We start from the raw sequence: 20,576 nt of genomic DNA, 5'->3' as shown, positions 1-20,576 counted from the left end.
TTTGGAAAGCTTCTGAAAGATTGTTGTTCTCTCTACTGGTCCCAGTGACTGAATGTTGGCAGCTAACCAAACTACCCAAATATAGCCCCTGGATTTCCAAACACTGGAACGGACCACCTGTGGACAGTGTCTCCAGGAGAGCACCATTACTTCTCTGTTGCCCTGAAGTTTGCTGGCTGTGCGGCTCCCCTACCCTGCACTGGCTGTAGACTCCTGAGCCCTGGGCAGAGTCCTCAGATTCAGGGCTAACGAGGGAGGTGAGCACATAACTGCTCCTGGCAGACCCAGCTGAGGATGGGACCTGGGAGATCACTTAGTCTGAGTCACGCATGATGAATTAATACAAGTTCTTGGCAAAAAGAGACAGGGGCAGATTGGATTTTGCCATCTGAGGGAGAGAAGGCTCTTTTGATCTAACTCTTTCCTTAATAACATCATTCTTCTTTCCAACTCTCCCTCTTCCTACACTGTGACCACGACCCTTTCTGCTCATAAACAGTGGTGAGACTTCCCTTATCTCGAACTTGCCGTTTCCTGGTTTCAGTCCCTGACCAGGGGGCCAGAAGCCTGACTAAGGGCTTTATTTAAGCAATTGTAGAAGACTTATCAGTACGAATCCTCAGAGCAGAGTCTCTAAGCATACACAGAACATTTTCTTAAGAGAAATCTAATGAATTTGTCCTCAAAAATTTCCCTGGCTCTTTGCAATAACAAGATAAAGGATAGATTTCCACTTTAGAACCCCCTAACTTCCTGAGAAGCTCCATTCATTCAGGGCTATGTCACAACAACTCCACTGAAGTAAAAAGCATAACTTACTTGGTTCCACGATGAGTTGAGTCCCCTTTCCAAAGATAAGCTGTGCTGTCAAATCACCACTTGAGATGGCCTTACAAAAAAGCCTCACTACCTATTTGCCCTCCTGTCTAGTCCATCTGTTTGAAAGTGGGTGGGTGAGCAGAACAAGTTAGCTGGAGCCATAGAACTTTGTAAGGGTCCCTGAGATCTAAGCATTGCATTTTGGCAGCTTCTTTGATGTGTGTTATCTTCTGCATGTTGATATTTAGAGAAGTCCCCAGGTTTTCTGCTGTTGTCTCCTCAACCTGTCATCTCTTCCCCCTAGATCTTGCTTCACGATCACATTTTCACAGGGAGGAAGGAATTAATTTAGTTTTGCTGAGAATTGTCAAATGGCTACTGTCAGCAGAAACATAGCTTTAAGGCTGAAATCAATCACAAAGCGCTATGCCTCAGCTAGAGGTGGAAGGGCACGACGGCTGGAGCAAGAGCCATTGATACAAAAGCCTTGGAGTCTCCTGAGAGGGCTACCATTTGTATAAGGACTTTACTACTTACAAACAGCTTGTGTTTACAAACATCACTGAACAGACTCCAGGAGGTGATGTAATTAGGTCTATCTTACAGATGAAATCACCGGAGCTGAGAGTGGTGAAGACAGCGGCTGACCTGGGCCCCGCTCTCAGGTCTCCAGACCCCACTGACCAGGAGTAATAGATGACAGGAGTGCAAGGAGCCTCAGCTGTCATTTGTCAAAACCCCTGTGGTCATACAAGGGCTGATTAGTGGATGCAGAGGGGGGAGCTTTGACTCCTTTTTCAATCTTTTCCATCAAATCACAGAATCCTCACTGGGTCATAAGACATTCATATCGTTGGACTGCCTTCCTTTTCCTACTATGCTGTCCCCTTAGAATTGGTCTGGGTGATAATCCAGATCACAGTGTGCTAAAGCTGCAAGACAGCTCGGATAGCATCTGAACTAGCCAGAGGGAGACTCAAGTTCAGTGAAGCCAAGGCACAGAGCTTGTCAGCCAAAGAGAAGGGTTGGAATTTGGCCCTTTGAATTCCTGGTCTTTGAAATCCTCTAATATGTTCACCATCACACCTCACACTTACTAGATATACTGTATACAGTTCTAGCTATGGCCTCGATCTGTAAACGGCGAACGCGTGGGTGTTAAGTAAGCTGGGTCTCTAAGGCTACTCAGGTAAAGGGAAGCCCCTCCAGGTAGGATAGTGGACCAAGAAGACCACTGCAATGCATACCCACCCCGGATTTGACTGGAAACTCAGTCCCTGATCCTCAAACCATCCCTTACCCGCTGGAGGGGTTTTCAACAACCTGAAAAGTGCTTCTGAAGCTGATGACTTGGGAAAATATTTAACAAGAATAATAGCCAAACAGAGTGGTCAAAAGAAGGAAAATATAACGAGTCACTTACGTGGTTCAACATTCAGATAGGTTCCTTTGCCGAATATCAGTGGATACTGCACAGCTGGTAAACCCAGTCTAAAAACTGCCTTGCTGTCTCCTTACCGCAACCCTGGCCCCAGCTGCCAAGTCACATGATAGCCATTGGATGGGATTTTCTGTATCATCTGCTTCATCTCTTTTCTCCTCAGTCTTGAGGGCTACCCTTCAGCACAAAGCAGGAAGTGATCCCTGTGTCAAATAGAAATTTAGTCCTTTGCCAGGTTATCATCTGAATTTGTGCTCTGAATGAGAAAGACTGGAAAAGGATTTCTTCGTTACATCAGGAGCAAAGAAAAGTAGACTTGATCATAGAGTGGTGATTCTCAACCCTTGGGCTGCACCTACGTGGGACAAAGACCTAGTGGGTTATGTGCCCCACTCAGAACCTTTTAGGAGAATTCCACTTCATAACCAGTCAAAGCTTGGCATCGCTGACAAGCCTGGTGCGGCAGCCAGACTTAGTATAGAACAGAATTAGAGTCTTCGGTACATTTTAATAACATATTCATGAATATCAAATTTGAGCAAGCTTTAATGACATACTCCCACTTAGAAGTGACAGTTAAATTAGCCTCTATCATATGTAAAAATAGGAGTCTATGAGATTGCTTGCATGTCACTCAAAAAATCTAAGGAGAAAAATATGCATTTTCAGATCAGTTTATAGCCCGTGCTGGCCTGCATATCACACTTGGAGAATCACTAAAATGGAGAATGGTTCTTAGTTGTGATGAAGTAGGAAGATGTCAGAAAACCTGAAATCTAGTTCGACTCTATTTTTTATTCTGCAAACTAGAGAGCCCATGTGTAATTACTAGAATGTTTTCTAGGAGTCGACTCAGAGTAAAAAGTTCTAGGATGTAATTTCACTAAGCTCAGAGCTTCCCGGGGCAGGACTGTGGGGAAAGGTTGCTGAGGGAGAAGAGAATCCTGTTTTTTTGGTGTATGACATGAAAGGGCTCACTTCTTACAGCTCAGGATGAGGACTGGAATCCAGGTTTCTGACCGCCTTGGTCTCTTCCCAAGGTCAGATGTGACCGCCTTTCCCGTCTCTAACCTTCCCTCTCGAATCCAAAAGCCAAAGTTCTTCCGGTGACTTACAAGCCACCCTGTCCACATTACCAACCTGACCTCATTTGCAGATTCTCTGCTGGTGACTCAGTCTCCTCCAGCCCCCCGGCCCCCTTGCATCCTTCACAAACCCCAGGCAGCACCTGTGTTCCCTCCTCCCGGAAGTGCTCTTCCTCCAGGTGTCTGCATGGCCCACTCTGCCAGCTGTTAGCCTCTCTACTCAAGTGTCACCTTTCCAATGAGGCCTTCTGTGACTCCTCTGTTAAAAATTACATGCTGCCCCCTCCCACGAATGCTCTTTATTCCCCTTCCCTGCTTTATTTCCCTTCACAGGGCTTATTACCATCTAAAATACTGTACATTTTATTTAGTGAGTTTGTCACCTGTCTTTTACACTACACTGTAAGCTCCAGTAGGCATGCATTTCTGTCTGTTTTGTTCATGCTCATTCCCCTCCCCCACCCCCTCGGCACCTGGAAGTGTCCGGCACATAGTGACAGGGACTTGTCACAGGTTGAGGACCTGAGATCAAGCTTGGCTCTGTAGGTTCCTAGCTTGCTTTCATTTCTATTTCCTTTTGCCTTATACCACCACTGACTTGCTCATTCATTCATTCATTCATTTGTTCATTCATTCAACAAATATTTATTTACTGCCCTCAGCGTATTCGTGGATACCGTAAGGCACAACTCAGAGCCCTTTGCCCTTCGGGATGAAGGGAGGTAGCTGATAAGTCAGCATTCAGAGTTTCAGATGGACATGAGGCTATAAATATAAAGCAGGAGAAGGGGACAGCAGGAGACAGAGGCGGTTGAAGAACTCACTAGATGTGACGTTTGAGTAAAGACCTAGAGAAGGAAAGGGAGAAAGCTGGGTGAGACGCTGGGTGAGACGCTGCCCTGAAAATGGTTCCAGGCAGAGGAACGGCAGATTATGGCTCTGTTCTAGAAGATGCTTATTGTGAGTGAGAGGGAAGGAATGTCAGTGGTGGGAGGGGAAAGCTATCTGTTGGCTTTTGTGGACTCCTTTTTGGGGGAGGTGGGGAAGAGAGATGCTCTGATCATTATCTGAACCTTTCTGAATTTAGGAATCCTTGAGCCCCAGGGTTGTAATGCGGGGGATGGGCCTTGCCTGGAAAATGCCTCTTTTGGTAATTGGTTTTGGTTTCGGGGCAAGAGCCCGGCCTTGGTGAAGGATTGCAGTGGGGATGGCAGCTGCGAGGGAAACTGCCTAACTGTTGCTTTAGACTCTTCAGGCAGCTTGGAAAGGAGCTCATTAGAGGCCTGAGAGGGCGGCTTGGATGCGCCCCAATCGAACTGCAGTCCCAATAGAAGAGCAGAGTTCTTAAGGATACAAATTTTGGAATCAGACAAATGATGTAAATTTTGACTTTGCTAAACTGTGTGGTCTTGGAGAACACCCCCTGATCTGTAAAATTGCAGGTAATAGTACCTAATTTTGCAGGATCACATGAGAACTGAGTAGGATGACATTCATTAATACATGCCTAGCCCAGTGGCTTGATACATAGTAGACACTCAGAAGGTGGTGGCTGATATACTGATGATATATAACAGTATATACGATTCTAAATCCACCCAATGGCCCACTTGCGTAAAGATGTTCCTGACAACTGTGGCCCTTTCTAAGTTCCTGTCATTGTCACAATCCTTAGCACATATGTACATGATGGTACGTTAGTCCTTGCTGTTTTGTCCTGTTCTCTGGTTCTGCTTTATGAAGTTAAGCGGCACCCCCAGGTTTTCTCCACGCAGAGGGCTAAAAGCTATGGTGGAACTGGGGCTGTGGGTTTGTGTAGACGGGTCCGGCGCTAACTGGGAGCCCTGCAGGTAAGGACTAGAAAGAAGTTCCTGAGGAAAGAGAGCATCAGAAGAAAGTAGGCTCTGAGAAGATGAAGGCTATGGGTTTACAGCAATGCCTCTTCAGTCCAATATTTGTTGGCTAAAAAAGAAGGCATCATACAAGGATATTCTGCATCTTGCCCTCTCTGGATGCCCCTTGCCTTTTCTTTCAAAGGATGATGGAATGCACCAGCTCAGTGTTTCCCAAACTTCAGTTCATCACATCTCTTTTTGGGTGGGGTTTTTTGTTTTTTGGTCACATCCATCTGTCATATTATTTGCCAAATGATTTTCTTGAAATTTACTCACTTTTTGACCTAAAATATAATTAAGAGGAAACTTTAAATCACATGGGTTTGACCACTCAGTTGTACTATGCTGATATCCATAAAAAGATAGTGCAATTAAAAGGAAAAGAAAGTCTGTCTACGTCCCATCTAAAATCACATGCTATGCAGTCTACACTTAGGGACACAGCGGGTCAAGTAAGTCAGTAAGCAGGACTTAATCCAGAGCAAGAACTTGGCAAATGAAGGGAGGTAAGGGAACTCAGTCACTGACTTTGTTGGGAATGTGGATAAACTATTATTATAGTGGGAAATTTTAAAGCCAATGAGGTCTAAAGGCTCAGTTAGTCGAATTTTCAAAATCTTACTATGATTTAAAAAAAAAAAAAGAAAGCATTTCTCTGCTCTGATTCTGCTAGCCAGCTTTGGGTCTCCACGTCTCCCTGGATGCAAAGCCCCTGCTCCCCTTGTCCCCACAGCGTGTGCGGTCTGGGGATGCACAGTCTACATGCCCTCTTTCCCCTTCCTCTGCCCCCTTCACTTCACACACCCACGACTGTCCTGTCACCAGTCGTTCTCTGAGAGGAGTCTGCGGGGGGCCACTCATGATCTGAGGACTGCCGAGCACAAAGACTGGGCCCAAAATCCCAAAGTGCTGGCGTCAGGCTTTGAGGTTGATCTAACAAAGACAATCTCTGTCCCGCCACCCCTTGTGAAGAATGTATTAGATGTGTTAGAGCCTTAGGAACATCCTGAGTTATTAAGTTACAAAGGACCTTTGAAAGGAGAGATACAATCGGCACACAAGTTAGTGATCTTAGCCTGAAGAACAATCACCTGAGTTAATAGTACACGAGTCACGATGTTAGCCTAGAGGAACAATAACCTTAGTTTATGATCTTGGTTTCAGGAACAGTTAATCTTAGTTTATTGAGAACTGTAAACAATAATGATGTCTGTAACAATATACAAGTTAATGATTTTAGTATACATTGTCAATGTACCCTAAAACAATACCTTTGCTTACGTGCAGGAATGTATGAGGTAATGGGTTAAAATCATATAAATGAACTACAGAAAATAAACTCGTGGTCCACTCTTGGCTTAGCGTCTTGCGGGCCAGAGTGAGACCCTCTCAACCCCACCTTCTAGTCTTGTCTTTCTTTTCTCAGTCCTGCGGCACAGGTTTCTGGACCTGATCGATTGTCGGCTGGCTCCGACAGGAGTCCACCCCATCATGCTCCTCCACCCCACCTCTCTAGAGTCTGCTTTTACCTTAGAAAACACGAGCTGAACGCCAAAGCATCAGGCTAGGATGTGCTGTTACTTTTCTCATTAGCCGGCTGAGCAGATTTGGTGAGACCCCATTCTAGACTTCCCTAAGATCTTTGAAATGGGTTTAGTGTTTATTTATTTCATTTTCTGCTTAATGTTAATATCTACTGTTTAACTGGAAGCTGATGCCAAATGGAGATTGCTGTCTTTTAAAAATTTTTTTCAAATCAGGACACAGTTGAATTCAAATGTCACTTCACTTAAATGACACGAAAAGATCCCTTCTGTGTTGAGTACCATCTTTTGACAACGTTAGCATCGATTCCTTTACCACAGTTAATTGGTGAGTGGCACTGCCCCCTCTTAGTGAGGACGATGGACGCCATGAGCCCTTAGGGAGCGCCTCCTGGCTGAGTCCTGGGCTTTAGAGGAAGCACTGCACATTCACTCTCTTGTGCTTGGGGTCTGGTCTCAGTGGGAATCAGAATGTTCCAGCTTCCTCGCTAGTCACGCAGCTTCCATTTGCAGCTCAAACAATTAGAAACAGATTTCTGGAATTGGTTCCCCCTTTCAGAAGAGAAACCGGGCAACCCCAGCGCCCATTTACCCTGGCCTCACCCTCTGTGCCCAGGAGGCTGACTCAGTTCTGAGCTCTCCCAAGAGCAAGAGAGGGCAGAATTATGTGGATCTAGAGCCACCTCAGTAGAATCACTCAGACTCAGATCAACCTTGTTCCCGGTCAGTTCTGAGTCTTCTAAGGCAGTTGGGCCAGTGACTCTGCCAGCTCTTCAGGCTGATCCAAAGCCTGTGTTTTGGGCAGAACCTTCTCAGTTTCCCCTGAGCCACTTGAGGTCTTTCACAGTTACCCCCTTCCCCTCAATTCCTATGGAGGGGATTAACCATAGTTCACGTCTTCCCCAAAGTTCTCCTTGACACAATGTTGATGCTGTTACTACCCATTTCACATTCCCTGATATTTCTGTCTCCTCAGATGGAGGCTTAACCTCAGAGAACAGATAAATGAGCTACTTACTTGGTTCCACGATCACACGCGTTCCATTTCCAAAGAAGAACTTGCCTTTAGTAGATACAGCACAGTGCTTGAGGGCTTTCCAAAAATCTCAGCCGTCTCCCACCTTTCTTTTTCCGATCAGCTCGAGGACTGGAGGATCTCGAGGGCTCAGGTCTTTGAGAGATGGCGCTGGCTGCTTATCCGACTAGTTTGTGATTTAGTCAATTACAGATAAGGGTGAGTCTGCTTTTGGGGGGTTGAGGTCTGAGGAGTAGGTAGGAGCGCCCTATCCTAAGGTGAACATTTTCACTATAACACATTTCACGAAGTTCTTTATTTTTTCTTTTTTTTAACTTTTTTTTTATTGATTTATAATCATTTTACAATGTTGTGTCAAATTCCAGTGTAGAGCACAATTTTTCAGTTATACATGAACATATATATATATTCATTGTCACATTTCTTTCTCTGTGAGCTACTATAAGATCTTGTGTATATTTCCCTGTGCTTTACTTTAATCTTGTTTATCTATTCTACAATTTTAAAATCCCGTCTATCCCTTCCCACACTCCACCCCCTTGGCAACCACAAGTTTGTATTCTATGTCTCTAAGTCTATTTCTATTTTGTATTTATGCTTTGTTTTTTGGTCTAAAAAACAAAAACAAAAAAAACATTTCACGAAGTTCTTGAAACTGTTGCTTTCTCTTATTTTAGATTTTTCTCACTTCCTAGACCCACACCTAACTCTCAGTCTTGGAAAACTGGCATGGCCAAACGGATGGATCTTGGATCTATGACTATTCCAGAGTCAAGGCCTTCACAGACCACAGTGATGCTTCAAGTCAGATGACATGAGGCGTATCAGCAGGTGACAGGGCAGTGGGCAGCACCAATCATGGACCGGGGAATTACAGCCTAGTCACTGTTAGAATGAGCAACTCTGGCTGGTGATGGCCTAAAACAAGCCCCCCTCTTTAAATCCATCTTACCCAAACTGCAAAGCAAAGCACTCAGGCAACTCTCTCCAGGGATGTGGATTCAGAAATTCCAAATGGCTCATTTTTGCGATGGAACTCTCTTTTGCAATAGAAACCGAGACAAGTTTAGTTTTCAAGAAACACCTTTCTCGGTTCCTCAAAGATGGTTGAAATGTCAGTTTTACTCAAGAGGAAACAGCAGCAAGGGAGAGGCCAGACGTTGGGGTTCACCTCTCCTGGTTTGGACAACTTTCTGGCATCCTTCTGGGTACTGAGAAGCGGGGACAGCTACTTGCTGCGTTAATCCCCCTGGGGCACGGTAGCCAGGCTAAGGATTTCCCAGGGAAATGCTGCCTGTGGCCCTGTAGTTTTTGTACAGGTCTCTGTGGGTTTTGTATCACTGTGAGTCTCCCAGCCACAGTGCTACAGAGCTTTACAAAAACCTCCCTTTGATTTTGCCCAATGTGGCCTCTGAGAACTATAGGGCTGGGTGTGTTCTCCAAGTCACGCTCCAGCAAGATCAAAGGGAACTGGCCTTAGGTCAGGGCAGGCTCACCCAGGTGCTTCTGTCTGAGGTTCCTCTGAAGCCCTGGCTAGATCTGCCCTCGAGTCTGTGACCAGAATGGACCAAATTGTGATGTCGACTTCCACTGAGCTTTCTGGCCAGTCTACTCTCAGATGATTTCCCGCAGAGAGAGGAGGACCTGAGTGTCTCAGATGGATTCTACAGACTATGGGTAGGTGGAAAATGTACTGACCATGTAATTTCTCCTGTCACCTGCTAAGTCTCCAAATCTCCTCTGCCTGTCCCCTTTACATGTGGAGGGTGTTATACAGAGGAAAGGGTTTTCACATAAACTTAATTTTATCCTCCCCACTGACTTGCTGGGTGCTAAATGCAGGGCCAGTAGCCCATATGCTGCATTGTGTGACTTTGGAAAATGTGACCTGCTGGGCAAATACAGAGGCAGCTCTTTTGCTTCAAGCTTGACAAATAGAGGACACCTTTGTGAACTTTATGAAATATCTTCCTTTTCTCCAACTGATGCAGCTCCACACCAGGGCCTTGGCTCAGACAGCAGATCTTGAGCTAAATTTTCGCCCCACCCGTCCCTTTCGCAGGGAGCCCTTGTGCCAGACACAACTTGTATACCTCCCTCTCCACTGACTTTGGGGCATGGCCATGCTTTGATCCATAGATTGTGAGTGGAAGTGGTAACATGACAGTTCCAAGCTGATCCCCCAGTGGCATCACATCATGATAGCTCCCCAGTATCCTCAGGAAGAGACGGTTTGGGACACAGGCTCTGGCTCACCTCCCTGGGCCCACGTGCTCCCCTCAACTCCGCTGCCCTGACCTGTTTCCTTCCTGAGAGCTCCATGACCTTTCATACCTCTTTGCCTTCGCCATGTGATGGCTTTTGCCTGAAGTGCCCGTTCCTTCTTCAGTTCCCCGATTTGGTCCCTAACCGTCCGTCCTCCTTAGATCCCATTGATTTACTGGTCTGATCTTAGCTGCTGTCTTCCCTGCAAAGTCCCGAGTGAGTGCTCAAGCCTGGCCTGGGTTGGATGCACCTGCTTTCCCTCAACTTTCGTGGCATCCAGTGCTGATCCCTCCCATCGCACTCAAAACCCTTTCTCTCATCTTCATCAGTTAAAGACCCTTGAGAGAAGGGATTTGTCTTGTGTATCTCTGCGTCCCCTGTGCCAGCACAGTGTCACTGAGTGAGTGCTCAGAAAGTGTCTTCTGAACCCATTTAAGAAGGAGGTGTTTCCTAGTGAGAGAGGATGTGCTGGAAGTGACAGAGTCATGGCCAGAACCCTCATCTTCCCAGTTCCTAGTCCCTTGCTCTCCCTGGCACTGGGCTGTCCTATGGAATCCTACCTTACATTTGTTCGGTGGAGCACAGCGCCATTAGTTGTAAACAAGTCAATTTTTAATGTTAGCCCGAGTTAAGCGTCATTGGGAAGATAAATTTGCTGCGATTTTCTGCACACCATGAAATATATTTCAAAGCCAAACAGAAATGAGTTTCACGTTGTCTACATATTTGCAGTATTCAGATCACATTCTTTCCACTAACACGAGTAATCAAGAGTCAGCTGTGCCTCCAGTGAAGCCTCGTGGATGTCACAGCTGGGAGAGGCTTCAAGGATCGTATGTTCACTCCCCTATGTGTTCAGATGAAAGACTGGAAAGATCCAGAGTGGTTTCAAAGCTGGCCAAGGTACCCAACTTCATGGAAAGTACAAGAAATCAGGTATCCCAATTCCTAGTGCAGTGATATTTTTCGGTCCTCTTGGTAAATACTCAGGCTTCTTGGTCCTTTATTTTGACATTTGTTATTTGAAAGTGTCTGCGAATCCTCTCACCTACAGCTCATCTCCTTCCCCGCAGTGGCTGTGGCATGGCCTGGGCAGCCTGGCATTTTCTTTCTCTATGTGGCTTTTCATTGCTGTATGAGACGCTCTTCTGTGGGAAAGAGGAGGGTCAGGCCCAGGGTGGGTGTATCCTGAAGTTCAGCTCTTCCTGGATGGAGGCCGGGCCATTCTCAGTGCCAGACAAGTGTATTCACAGAAGGGATCAAAGGTCAGGGGCAGTGTGAGGGCTCTGAGTTTACTATACTATTGTCCCAGCCTGGGTGGGACCAGGCCTCCTGCTTGGTTGGAGACTGAGAGCACTTGGAGAAAAATTCTGGGATGCTAGGCCAAGAAATGCAACAGGGATTGGACAGGGGCACCCAGAGCTTTTAATTTTGTGATAGTGGACTTCGAACTGGCTTCATTTATCTTCTCCCCCTGATCCTGATATTGACACATTCTCTTTGAGGGTTGTAGACAAACTGTAGTGTATTTAATGGAGAAAAGCAGGCTGTTGAAAAGACTTCAAACCACATACAACAAGGAGCAGCTAGAAAACTTCGGGGAATAGAGACCAAAGAAAGGGAGATACTCGGGTGTTTGATCATAGTTTCTGGACAACCCTCAGGGTAGAGCTGCCTAATATTAGAAGACAGCTGGATTCACGTGTCTGCTTATGCCTTCTGTCTATTGCAATGTATTGGTATGGTTGAAATGTATGAGCAAAACCTGGCCTTACACAGATATGTGGTCCAAAAAGACAGGTTAGTTGCAATGTGAAATCAGAAACCATGTTAATGGGCTTTTCATATTCTATTCCACTAAAACCTGTTGATCTAGCTTGCATTTTGGATGGAACTTTCACCCATGCTTTGTTTTAACCATTTGTCATGGGGAATCATTGGTTTACTTAGTTAGGCATCTGCTTGTCACATTTCATTACACGATGTCACAGTAGTTAATACAACTACCGATATCTTTATTAATTTTTTTAAACTTTCTTATTTTTCCATATAAACCACGTTTTGCTAATGTTGACTAAAAAAATCCAGTTAACCAGGTCCGTTACCTTAATTTTTTATTATTATTTTTTTATTGAAGTAGTTGGTTTACAATGTTGTGTTAGTTTCTGGTGTACAGCGTAGTGGTTCAATTATACATACACATACATATTCCTTTTCATATTCTTTTTCATTATAGGCTATTACAAGTTATTGAATATAGTTGCCTGTGCGACACAGTAGGACCTTGTTGTCTAATTTATATATAGTGTGGTTAGTATCTGCAAATCCCAAACTCCCAATTTATCCCTCCCCTAGCCTTCCCCCCTGGTAACTACAAGCTTGTTCTCTATGTCTGTGAGTCTGTTTCAGTTTTGTAAATAAGTTCATTCTTTAAGATTCCACATATAAGGTATATTCATTTTTTAAAGATTCTGTGTATAAGTGATTCCATATGGTATTTTTCTTTCTCTGTCTAACTTACTTCACTTAGTATGACAATCTCCATGTCCATCCATGTTGCTGCAAATGGCATTATTTCATTCTTTTTTATGGCTGAATAATATTCCACATACACACAAACAACTTATTTATACATTCGTCTGTTGATGGGTACTTAGGCTGTTTTCATGACTTCACTATTAATAATAGTGCTCCTATAAACATTGGGACAATCACCAATATCTTTAAATCAGAACAGTGTGTAAATACTGGTGAGCCATCCAGCTCATGGTGGCAGATACAAGTTTCCTTAAACTCTAATTTTTGTCTGAAACCTCAGATTTTTAAAAAAAAAATAACTACTGGCAATGATCTATTGTTTTTCTTAATGTGACAGGCTCATTTTCATAAAATTGCCCAATAGCTACCCAAGTCTGAATAACCATGGTTTGTCATTATTTCAAACAAAAATGATGTTTCCTGGAAAAAGTAGCTAGTTCAGCTTGCATCTCAAACAATTCCTCAAATGTTTTCCTTTGAGATAAGTTTGATAATTTAGAATGCAGCAGAAGTGCTGTGTACTTCACTTTTGTTACACAGAATACTAAAAAGACAAACACTCAAGAGTTGAGATTTAATAAAATTCGTAGTTTTACTGCTTTTCCCAATGTTATGGACTGAATCGTGTCTTCCTAAAATCCGTATATTGAAGTCCTTACCTCCAATACCTCAAAATGTATCTGGATTTGGAGATAGGACCTTTAAAAAGATGGTTAAGTTTAAATGAGACCATTTAGACTGGATTAGAGTGAATCCTAATCCAGTCTTACTTGTGTCCTTATGAGATGAGAAAATTTGGGCACGCAGAGGGGAGAGACACAAGGGGTGTGCATGTACAGAGTCCACATGAGGACACAGGGAGAAGGTGGCATCTCCAAGCCAAGGAGGGAGTGCTCAGGAGAAACCAGCTCTGTGGGCACCTTGATCTTGGATTTCCAGCCTCAGAACTGCGAGAAAATAAGTTTCTGTTGTTCAAGCGTGTAGTACTATTTTGAAATGGTAGCTGCTAATTAATACAGTCAATGACATTTTTAAGTGAAACTGTACTTCCCCCCCTCCCCAAATATAGAAATGAAGGATACAAGGACCACTAATACAGAATTGAGGCCTCTGCCTTGATTCATGCTAAGGTACCAGCCTGCTTCACCCTCTATTGCTTTTGCAACATCAGGGCAAATGTCAACACGAAGAAAAAGGCAAATGTTGTTTTGATATTATTATGAAACTGGATCTGCTCTAAAAATGAGAATTTCATTTAAAGTATTGTATTTATGAATTGTTCTTTATCCCTGAAAAAAGGGCTCTTCTGATTTTACTGTGATTGGGCCTTAAGCCCAGTCATTTTGGACAACCTGGGGGGAAGTCTGGTATAGTCTCCTTCCCCCATGTATTGCTTTTTCTCTTAGAGACTCACAAAGAGTCATTGGACCTGGTGTGCTAACGGGTGACTGCAGTCCCAGGATGAAGGGATTGATCCCTGTGCTCTAGGATCAAACACATGCAGAGTCAAGAGAAGAATGAAGGAGAGCCCAGGCTTGGTGGGGTCTCAGATCTGGGTTGTTAACATTGGTTGATCCTCTGATTTGACGGAATATTTTTTTAGTTCCCGGGAAATATCTTTCCAAAGCACACAGTGTGTCTGTTTGGGTGGGGATAAGTGGTGTCTTTGCTCTGGGATGAAGACACTGCTTGGAGGCATTAGGTCAGAGAGAAGACTCCTTGAGTCTGAAACAATATTCCCTGTGGGGGAGGGCTTGTGGCATCCTCAAGGACCAGCTCAAGATTCATCTCCAAGAGCTCTTCCCAGCTGACTGTACCCAACAAAAAGCTCCCTGCCACCGTCTGTTTACTCACATGGGCCTTTGTGATGACTCAGGCTTTACCTGTGGACGGTCTGTGCTCCCCATCACCTCACTGGGCGTTTGTCCAGTGCTACCCTATAACCACTTTCTTTCCTTCCCTACTCCCTCATTCGTCAGTTTTCTCATCAGAATGAGACACTTGAACTGTAGAGTTTAAGGATTTAGTGTCAGATTTTCATTTGTGAATCTGCTTCTAGTATGACTTTTAGAATGTATTATTTAAGGGAATATGGAATCTATGCACATGTCCATTCCAGTCTGATGAAATTCAATTCACAACGACCACTTTCAAAGTACTTGTTTTTTCCTGGGCATTGAACCCTTTGAAAGGAGGAATTATGTATATGGACAGAAGTGGGTTCACCTTCTTGCCTCATCATATGCTAGTGTGTGACCCATTGCACAGCTCGCGTCCTGAGCTCCATTCCCTTTGCTTCTCCACAATGTTCTCTTTTATGTTGTCATCGGTCTATTTAGTAAATGTTAAAATGTGGTGAGAGTATTTATTTTGATGACTTTGTTGATACGGGTTCACATTCTGAAACTGCTGCAGTAGACAACATGGAGTAAATCCCTAAGGAAAGGAGTCGGGGCAAGTGGACAGTCAGCTCTTACATTATTTCCCCATGACACTCACAGGCTGCGCATCGGTGCTGAGACATACACAGCGGATCACAGCGGGGGTTTTTGAACAAAGGCTTCGTACACTTCTCCCACTGTGGTCCGTATATCGTCACAGTGAAACACAGCAGTACAATAACCACCCTCTTCCTTTCTCCTTTCCTTGGCATCTTGCCATCACCACCCTCTGCCTCTAGAATACCTCAGAAATGTCTTTTCTCCAATGCTGGTATTGTGGTTAAATGCTATAAAACTCAGGTGCAAAAATAACTACAATTACAGAAATCAATAAATATAACACTAAGGACCTAAAAGAAAAATGGGCAGAGGACAAATGAAGAAAGTCACTCATTGGTTAATAAACTAAGAAGAATAACTCTCTAGCAATAACAAATGTTAAAAAAAAAAGCATTAACTACCAGCTTTCCCTTAGTTTATGCAGTATTTATCTTAAGAAACAAACCAACTTAAAAAAATATATATTCAAGCAGTGTTTTTTTTTTTTAAGAAAAGTTGATGTTCCCAATGCTGGCAAGATGTTGGTAATAACATAAATTCTTATATTTTTATAGGCAACCAATTAGTTAATCTCAAAAGGATGAAAATATTCATTCTAGTTTGAGCAAATATTTCCACTTAGGTGCATTCACTGTGAGAAAATACCATATATGTTCAAGGGTAAAATTAGGTTTATTATCTTTGGTGAAGACAAAGTTCTCTTAATTTTGATTCTTTGCAAAAATTGCAAAATGCGGTATCAAAATGCTTTCACACAATTCTTTGATTTTGCGCAGTTAAGTACAGTTTAATGAAGACTCATTCACCTCCATGGATTCTTCTGAATGCCAGCTGATGAGATTAGTGAAAAAGGTGAGAGTATAACTTAACAAAAATTAGAAGCTATTCTTGGGCGTATGACTTTGGAATTCCATGTTCAGTATTGTTGAAACAAATCCTTCAAAGTAAATGTTTCATTGTTGAGGTCATGAATATTCACTTACAGGATAAATGGCAACACAATAATTGTAATGATTGTGAATTAGTATCGTGGTTCAAAATATTTTAGTGGTAGCTTCATATATAGATTTTCAGTGTGCTCTAATTGAAACAATGTAAACACAGGTGAGTTTGAGATGCTTGGGAAAATGTTTGAAGATAAAAAAGCAGCTGTACTGATGATAAATCCATTGGTTTGAGATGCTAGAAAGAAACTGAAATAAATTTTATGAATATGAGAATGGAAAAAAGCAATATTTCAAAATTAATCATCTGTATAATATGTCACTTCAAATATCTATGTATAACTAAATTAATGCATTAAACTTTTTAAAGTAGAATGTGATGAATTTTTTCTTTTTTCTTTTTGAGTAAAGGCAGATTTATTTAGAGAGAGTTAACACACTGCATAGAGTGTAAGGCAAGAAAAAGGCAAGGAAAGAGGTGTGGGGATTGGGTGCTCAGGTTAAAGTAAAAGTAGGTACACACTCCATAGACAGAGTGCAGGCCTTCTTCCAAGAGGAGGGAGTGTAAAAGGCCCCTAGGTGTGGTGTTGCCAGTTTTTATGGGCTCAGTAGCTTCACAGGCCTACAGGTGGGACCATTCCAACTGCCCTGGAGAAGGGGCCGAGATTCCCAGGAATTGGGCCACCGCCCATTCTTTGGCCTTTTGCGGTTAGCCTTGGGGCTGTCATGGTGCCTGCGGGCATGTTATTTATCACTCTGTTACAATGAGCATATAATGAAGCTCAAGGTCTACTAGAAGTCAAACCTCCCACCAACTTAATCCTCAAGGCCAACTGGGAGTGGAAACTATTTCCAGGCTGAGTAGGGGCGTTGACCCTGCCTATCAGGGAGTAAAACTCTCTGAGTGCCTAATCAAGGGGACCCAGGGGCAGGACAGCCTTTTGTTTTTGTGTCGGAGGACGGTGTATGGGCTGAAATCCTTGCATAGCCATTGTCTCGATGTGGGACTGTTGTAACCGCTTTCATAGCCTTATGAATTGAATCTTGAAGATGGAGCAGCTTTGTAACAGCAGTCTGACAGTCTGTAATGACAAGACAAAAAGACTTAAAAGGCATGCTTAAACTCCTGTAATTGATAAAGAGACTTGTTTGTAATTACTAGAATCATGCCTGATTATATTTAACTTAACATATTAAAGAATCCTAGTTAACTTAATATCTAAGCTGCCTCAGGATTCCTTTAAAGCATCTCAAAGTCAGCTGGAGCTACAAAGAACTTTCAGAATTTGCTAAATACTTAAAATCCTGATTAAGCATGAAACTTTTTACTTTTCCACTGTATATTGAAACATTTTTATTTTAGGAGCTTTAATTGGATATATTCAAGCAATTATGATCTGTTGTAATCACTGCTACATGCTATCATTTCAGGTACCTGAGGTCTTGTATTGCCTCGCAAATGTAGGTCTCTCCTGGTTCCTGTTGGGACTTAAAAGTTACAGGTTTTATTCCGGACAGATGATAAATCCATTGGTTTGAGATGCTAGAGAGAAACTGAAATAAATTTTATGAATTATGAGAATGAAAAAAGCAATATTTCAAAATTAATAATCTGTATAATATGTGACTTGAAATATGTATGTATAACTAAATTAATACATTAAACTTTTTAAAGTAGAATTTGATAATTTTATCTGCAATTTAATATAGTTATATCTTCAGATTGGCAAAAACTTTCATTTTAAATCTCCTGATTGAGGAAAAGTGAGGACTTACTTTAGATCATATATGCATGTATATATCTATATACACATGTAAGGTTGTGCACATGTAGTTTATATATAGATGTGTGTGTATATATATATATGTGTGTGTATATATACACACACATATATATATATAAAGTTTTCCTCATATAGACATACAGTTTCAAATAATGAGAATGTTACTTACAAATGTGTTCATTATGGCAATTTTTACAATAAGAGAAATGTAGAAGCTGCCCAAATTCTCCATCATACAAGAGCTGATTAAATTGTAGTATGTTCCTATATGCAGTATTAATGTATCTTAAGAATACTGATTAGTAAAAGTATCTAATAACATGGAATTGATCTTATATTGTTAAAAAAGATGGACTGTGTATATGGAGTATGATTATGTGTACAGAGTATGTAATAATCCATTGAAAAAGAACACTGGGAAGGAATATACCCAGATAGTAACCGTAGTTGCTCCTTGGTCAGCTGAGTTTCTTTTGACCTAGAACGCTGAAATGAACTTCAGGGAGGGAAGAGCTCGGGTCACTGAGTTATAGATCCCAACCATGCCGTCTTCCCAGGGCAGTCATCCGCTGAACTCAGGATGATCGTTTACTGCTGAATAAGGTCAACCATGCAAAGCTGTCCCTGCTAGTAAATTAAATCACATACATTAAATTTTTTTTTATTGGCCCCAATTCTGGGCCTCTTCCTGAACACGGGAAGAGAGGTGCCCTCTTGGAGTCTCCAGACTCTCCTCCCCTGATCCACACTGAGCCTCCAAGCAAAGAGAGAACAAGTGTCCATCTTTCATTTTGGGCCGTGTCCTCAGCCTTTGAAAATTCTGCCGTGGTTGCTTCAGTCTTCAGCTTGTGGGTATTATCTCTGTTAAAATACAGTGTTCCTTCCCTCCCACTCCAACCTCAGGAAACCTAAAGCCTCCATCTGTTACCATTGTTTACTAAATTAGTATGAATGTGTTCCAGGTCATTCTTGAGATCAGGTTTTGATGGGAATAGAATAAAAACATGTGAGGCATGTGATGGGGAGGAGGGTCCAAGAAAGGGCCAAGAGAGATGAGAATGAAGAACTGTGGATGACCTACTTTCCAGTAGCAGAGGGTTGGCAGCTGGCAGCCTCCCTTAGCTCTTGCCAAGACTGGATCATTCCAGCCACAGCTGAGAACTTTTTCTTTTGGTGGAAACTGGGGGATTCAAAATACCATACTTCTTGAATTCTCATATTTTCTTTCAGAGAGGCTAAGAAAGTACACATCCTCATACTGACCCTTTATATTTTCTGGGGAGATAAGGCTAATATAAATCAAGTGCTAAATACCCTGAGTCCACAACAGCATTTTCCCTGATGCTAATGTCTTTGTGTCTTCTCTTGCACTTTAACCCCGTGCTTCCTATTTTTCTTAGCGCTACTAAATAGGCACTGACCAGAAAGGACAGTTTTCTTGGGGTAAAACTACTAATACACTTAGGGAAAGCCAAGTTATAGTCTTTTACAGACAGTTGGAGCACAAGGACATCCTTGCAAGGCCTGGCAACAAACTAGCAATAACATTCCGATGAGCAGAGTCCCCGGCCCCATTGTCCTGCATGGGGGGAAAGGAAAGGTCCTTCTGCTCACGGCTCTGAAAGCCTGTCCAGGGTGTGATCACCACGTGGATTTGGAGAGGGAGATGGGCAGGGTCAGTGATATAGGAACGTGTTCTGTCCAAGTTTTGGATAGATTTTCAGGTGTTCCCAAAGTGCATGTCAAGTGGTCAGACTTGTTTTCCAATAATTCCCTTAACTCTCAGCCTCTTAGACTTAGTCACAATTCAGCCTTCTCAGTTCCCAACAGGAAGCATTAAATCCCTGAAGATGCTCAGGAGAAAGTCTCCCAGTGTCTCCCTTGGGCAGGTGTTAGATGATTGATGGGATCACAAGTATGGGAATTTCTGAGAGGCTGATTCTCATGCCCTGCCCCCGTGGATGCTTCCTGGGTAGTTGGTGGTTGTGCCCCACATCTGTTGTGAACTGGCCCAAAGCCAGCAGCTTTTGTTCTCTGAACTGGAAAGGAACTGAAATGTGGGGTGTCAGGGGGTTCAGGAACCACAGGATGTGACATTCTGGGCCTCTGGTACCTCATAAGGAGGATGCATCTGTTGGATTAGGTGGGTGGTGAGAAGCGTGAGTCAGCAGCAGATCTGAGGAGCTTCCCAGGAGCCAGGTCCCATCTATGCCACCACTTTCCACCTCTCTCTTAGAACATGGGCTTTTGCAGATTTATTAGCCAATCTATATAGTCAGGACTGCCTTCTGGGATGAGTGTGATGGCACCAACAATGCTGAACAAAGAGATCCTTGTCCAGGTGTCGTGAAGACCAGGTGGTTTGGGGTGTGAAAGCAAAAAGTAATGGCATAAGCATCCGAACTAGCCCCTGGTGGCAAGCAACCTATCAGAGAGAAAGTCACTATAGGAAGAAAGTGTCCATTGTTTTTCGTATGTAAATAGAGGTTAGCAAATTTTGGTACAAAACTGCCTTCTGTTCTACACATTCATTCTACACTGATAGTTGGTTCAATTAGTGTATGTGGGATAGAGTCTTAATTTTCATCACCGAATTCTCTGTATGCGGAGACAGGAGGCAGGAAGTGGGAGACATATGTGCAAATGTAACTATAGGGTGGTTAGAGACCTGCTTTACACCCAGCTCTTGGAGTCTGCTTTGGAGAGGGAAAGATTCTACTCTTG

The 20,576-nt window shown here is 43.1% G+C and overlaps 2 protein-coding genes across 2 annotated transcripts in view; both read right to left on the bottom strand.

The window, feature by feature from the left end:
* LOC102526924 (T cell receptor alpha chain MC.7.G5-like) overlaps positions 1–20,576 on the bottom strand; it is a 403,550-nt gene that overhangs the window by 91,842 nt on the left and 291,132 nt on the right. The gene's annotated exons all lie outside the window — the stretch shown is intronic.
* Positions 1–20,576, bottom strand: part of LOC102526672 (Ig heavy chain Mem5-like) — a gene marked incomplete in the record, with an annotated part of 69,924 nt that overhangs the window by 5,427 nt on the left and 43,921 nt on the right. The window contains 1 exon segment of the mRNA NM_001318342.1: positions 2,243–2,288. Coding sequence (NP_001305271.1) covers positions 2,243–2,288 — 46 coding nt within the window.

This window comes from Vicugna pacos, chromosome 6 (assembly GCF_048564905.1).
Source record: "Vicugna pacos chromosome 6, VicPac4, whole genome shotgun sequence".
Taxonomy (NCBI): domain Eukaryota; kingdom Metazoa; phylum Chordata; class Mammalia; order Artiodactyla; family Camelidae; genus Vicugna; species Vicugna pacos.
Note: the sequence above shows the minus strand (reverse complement) of the source record. Positions and strands in the feature narration are given on the sequence as shown.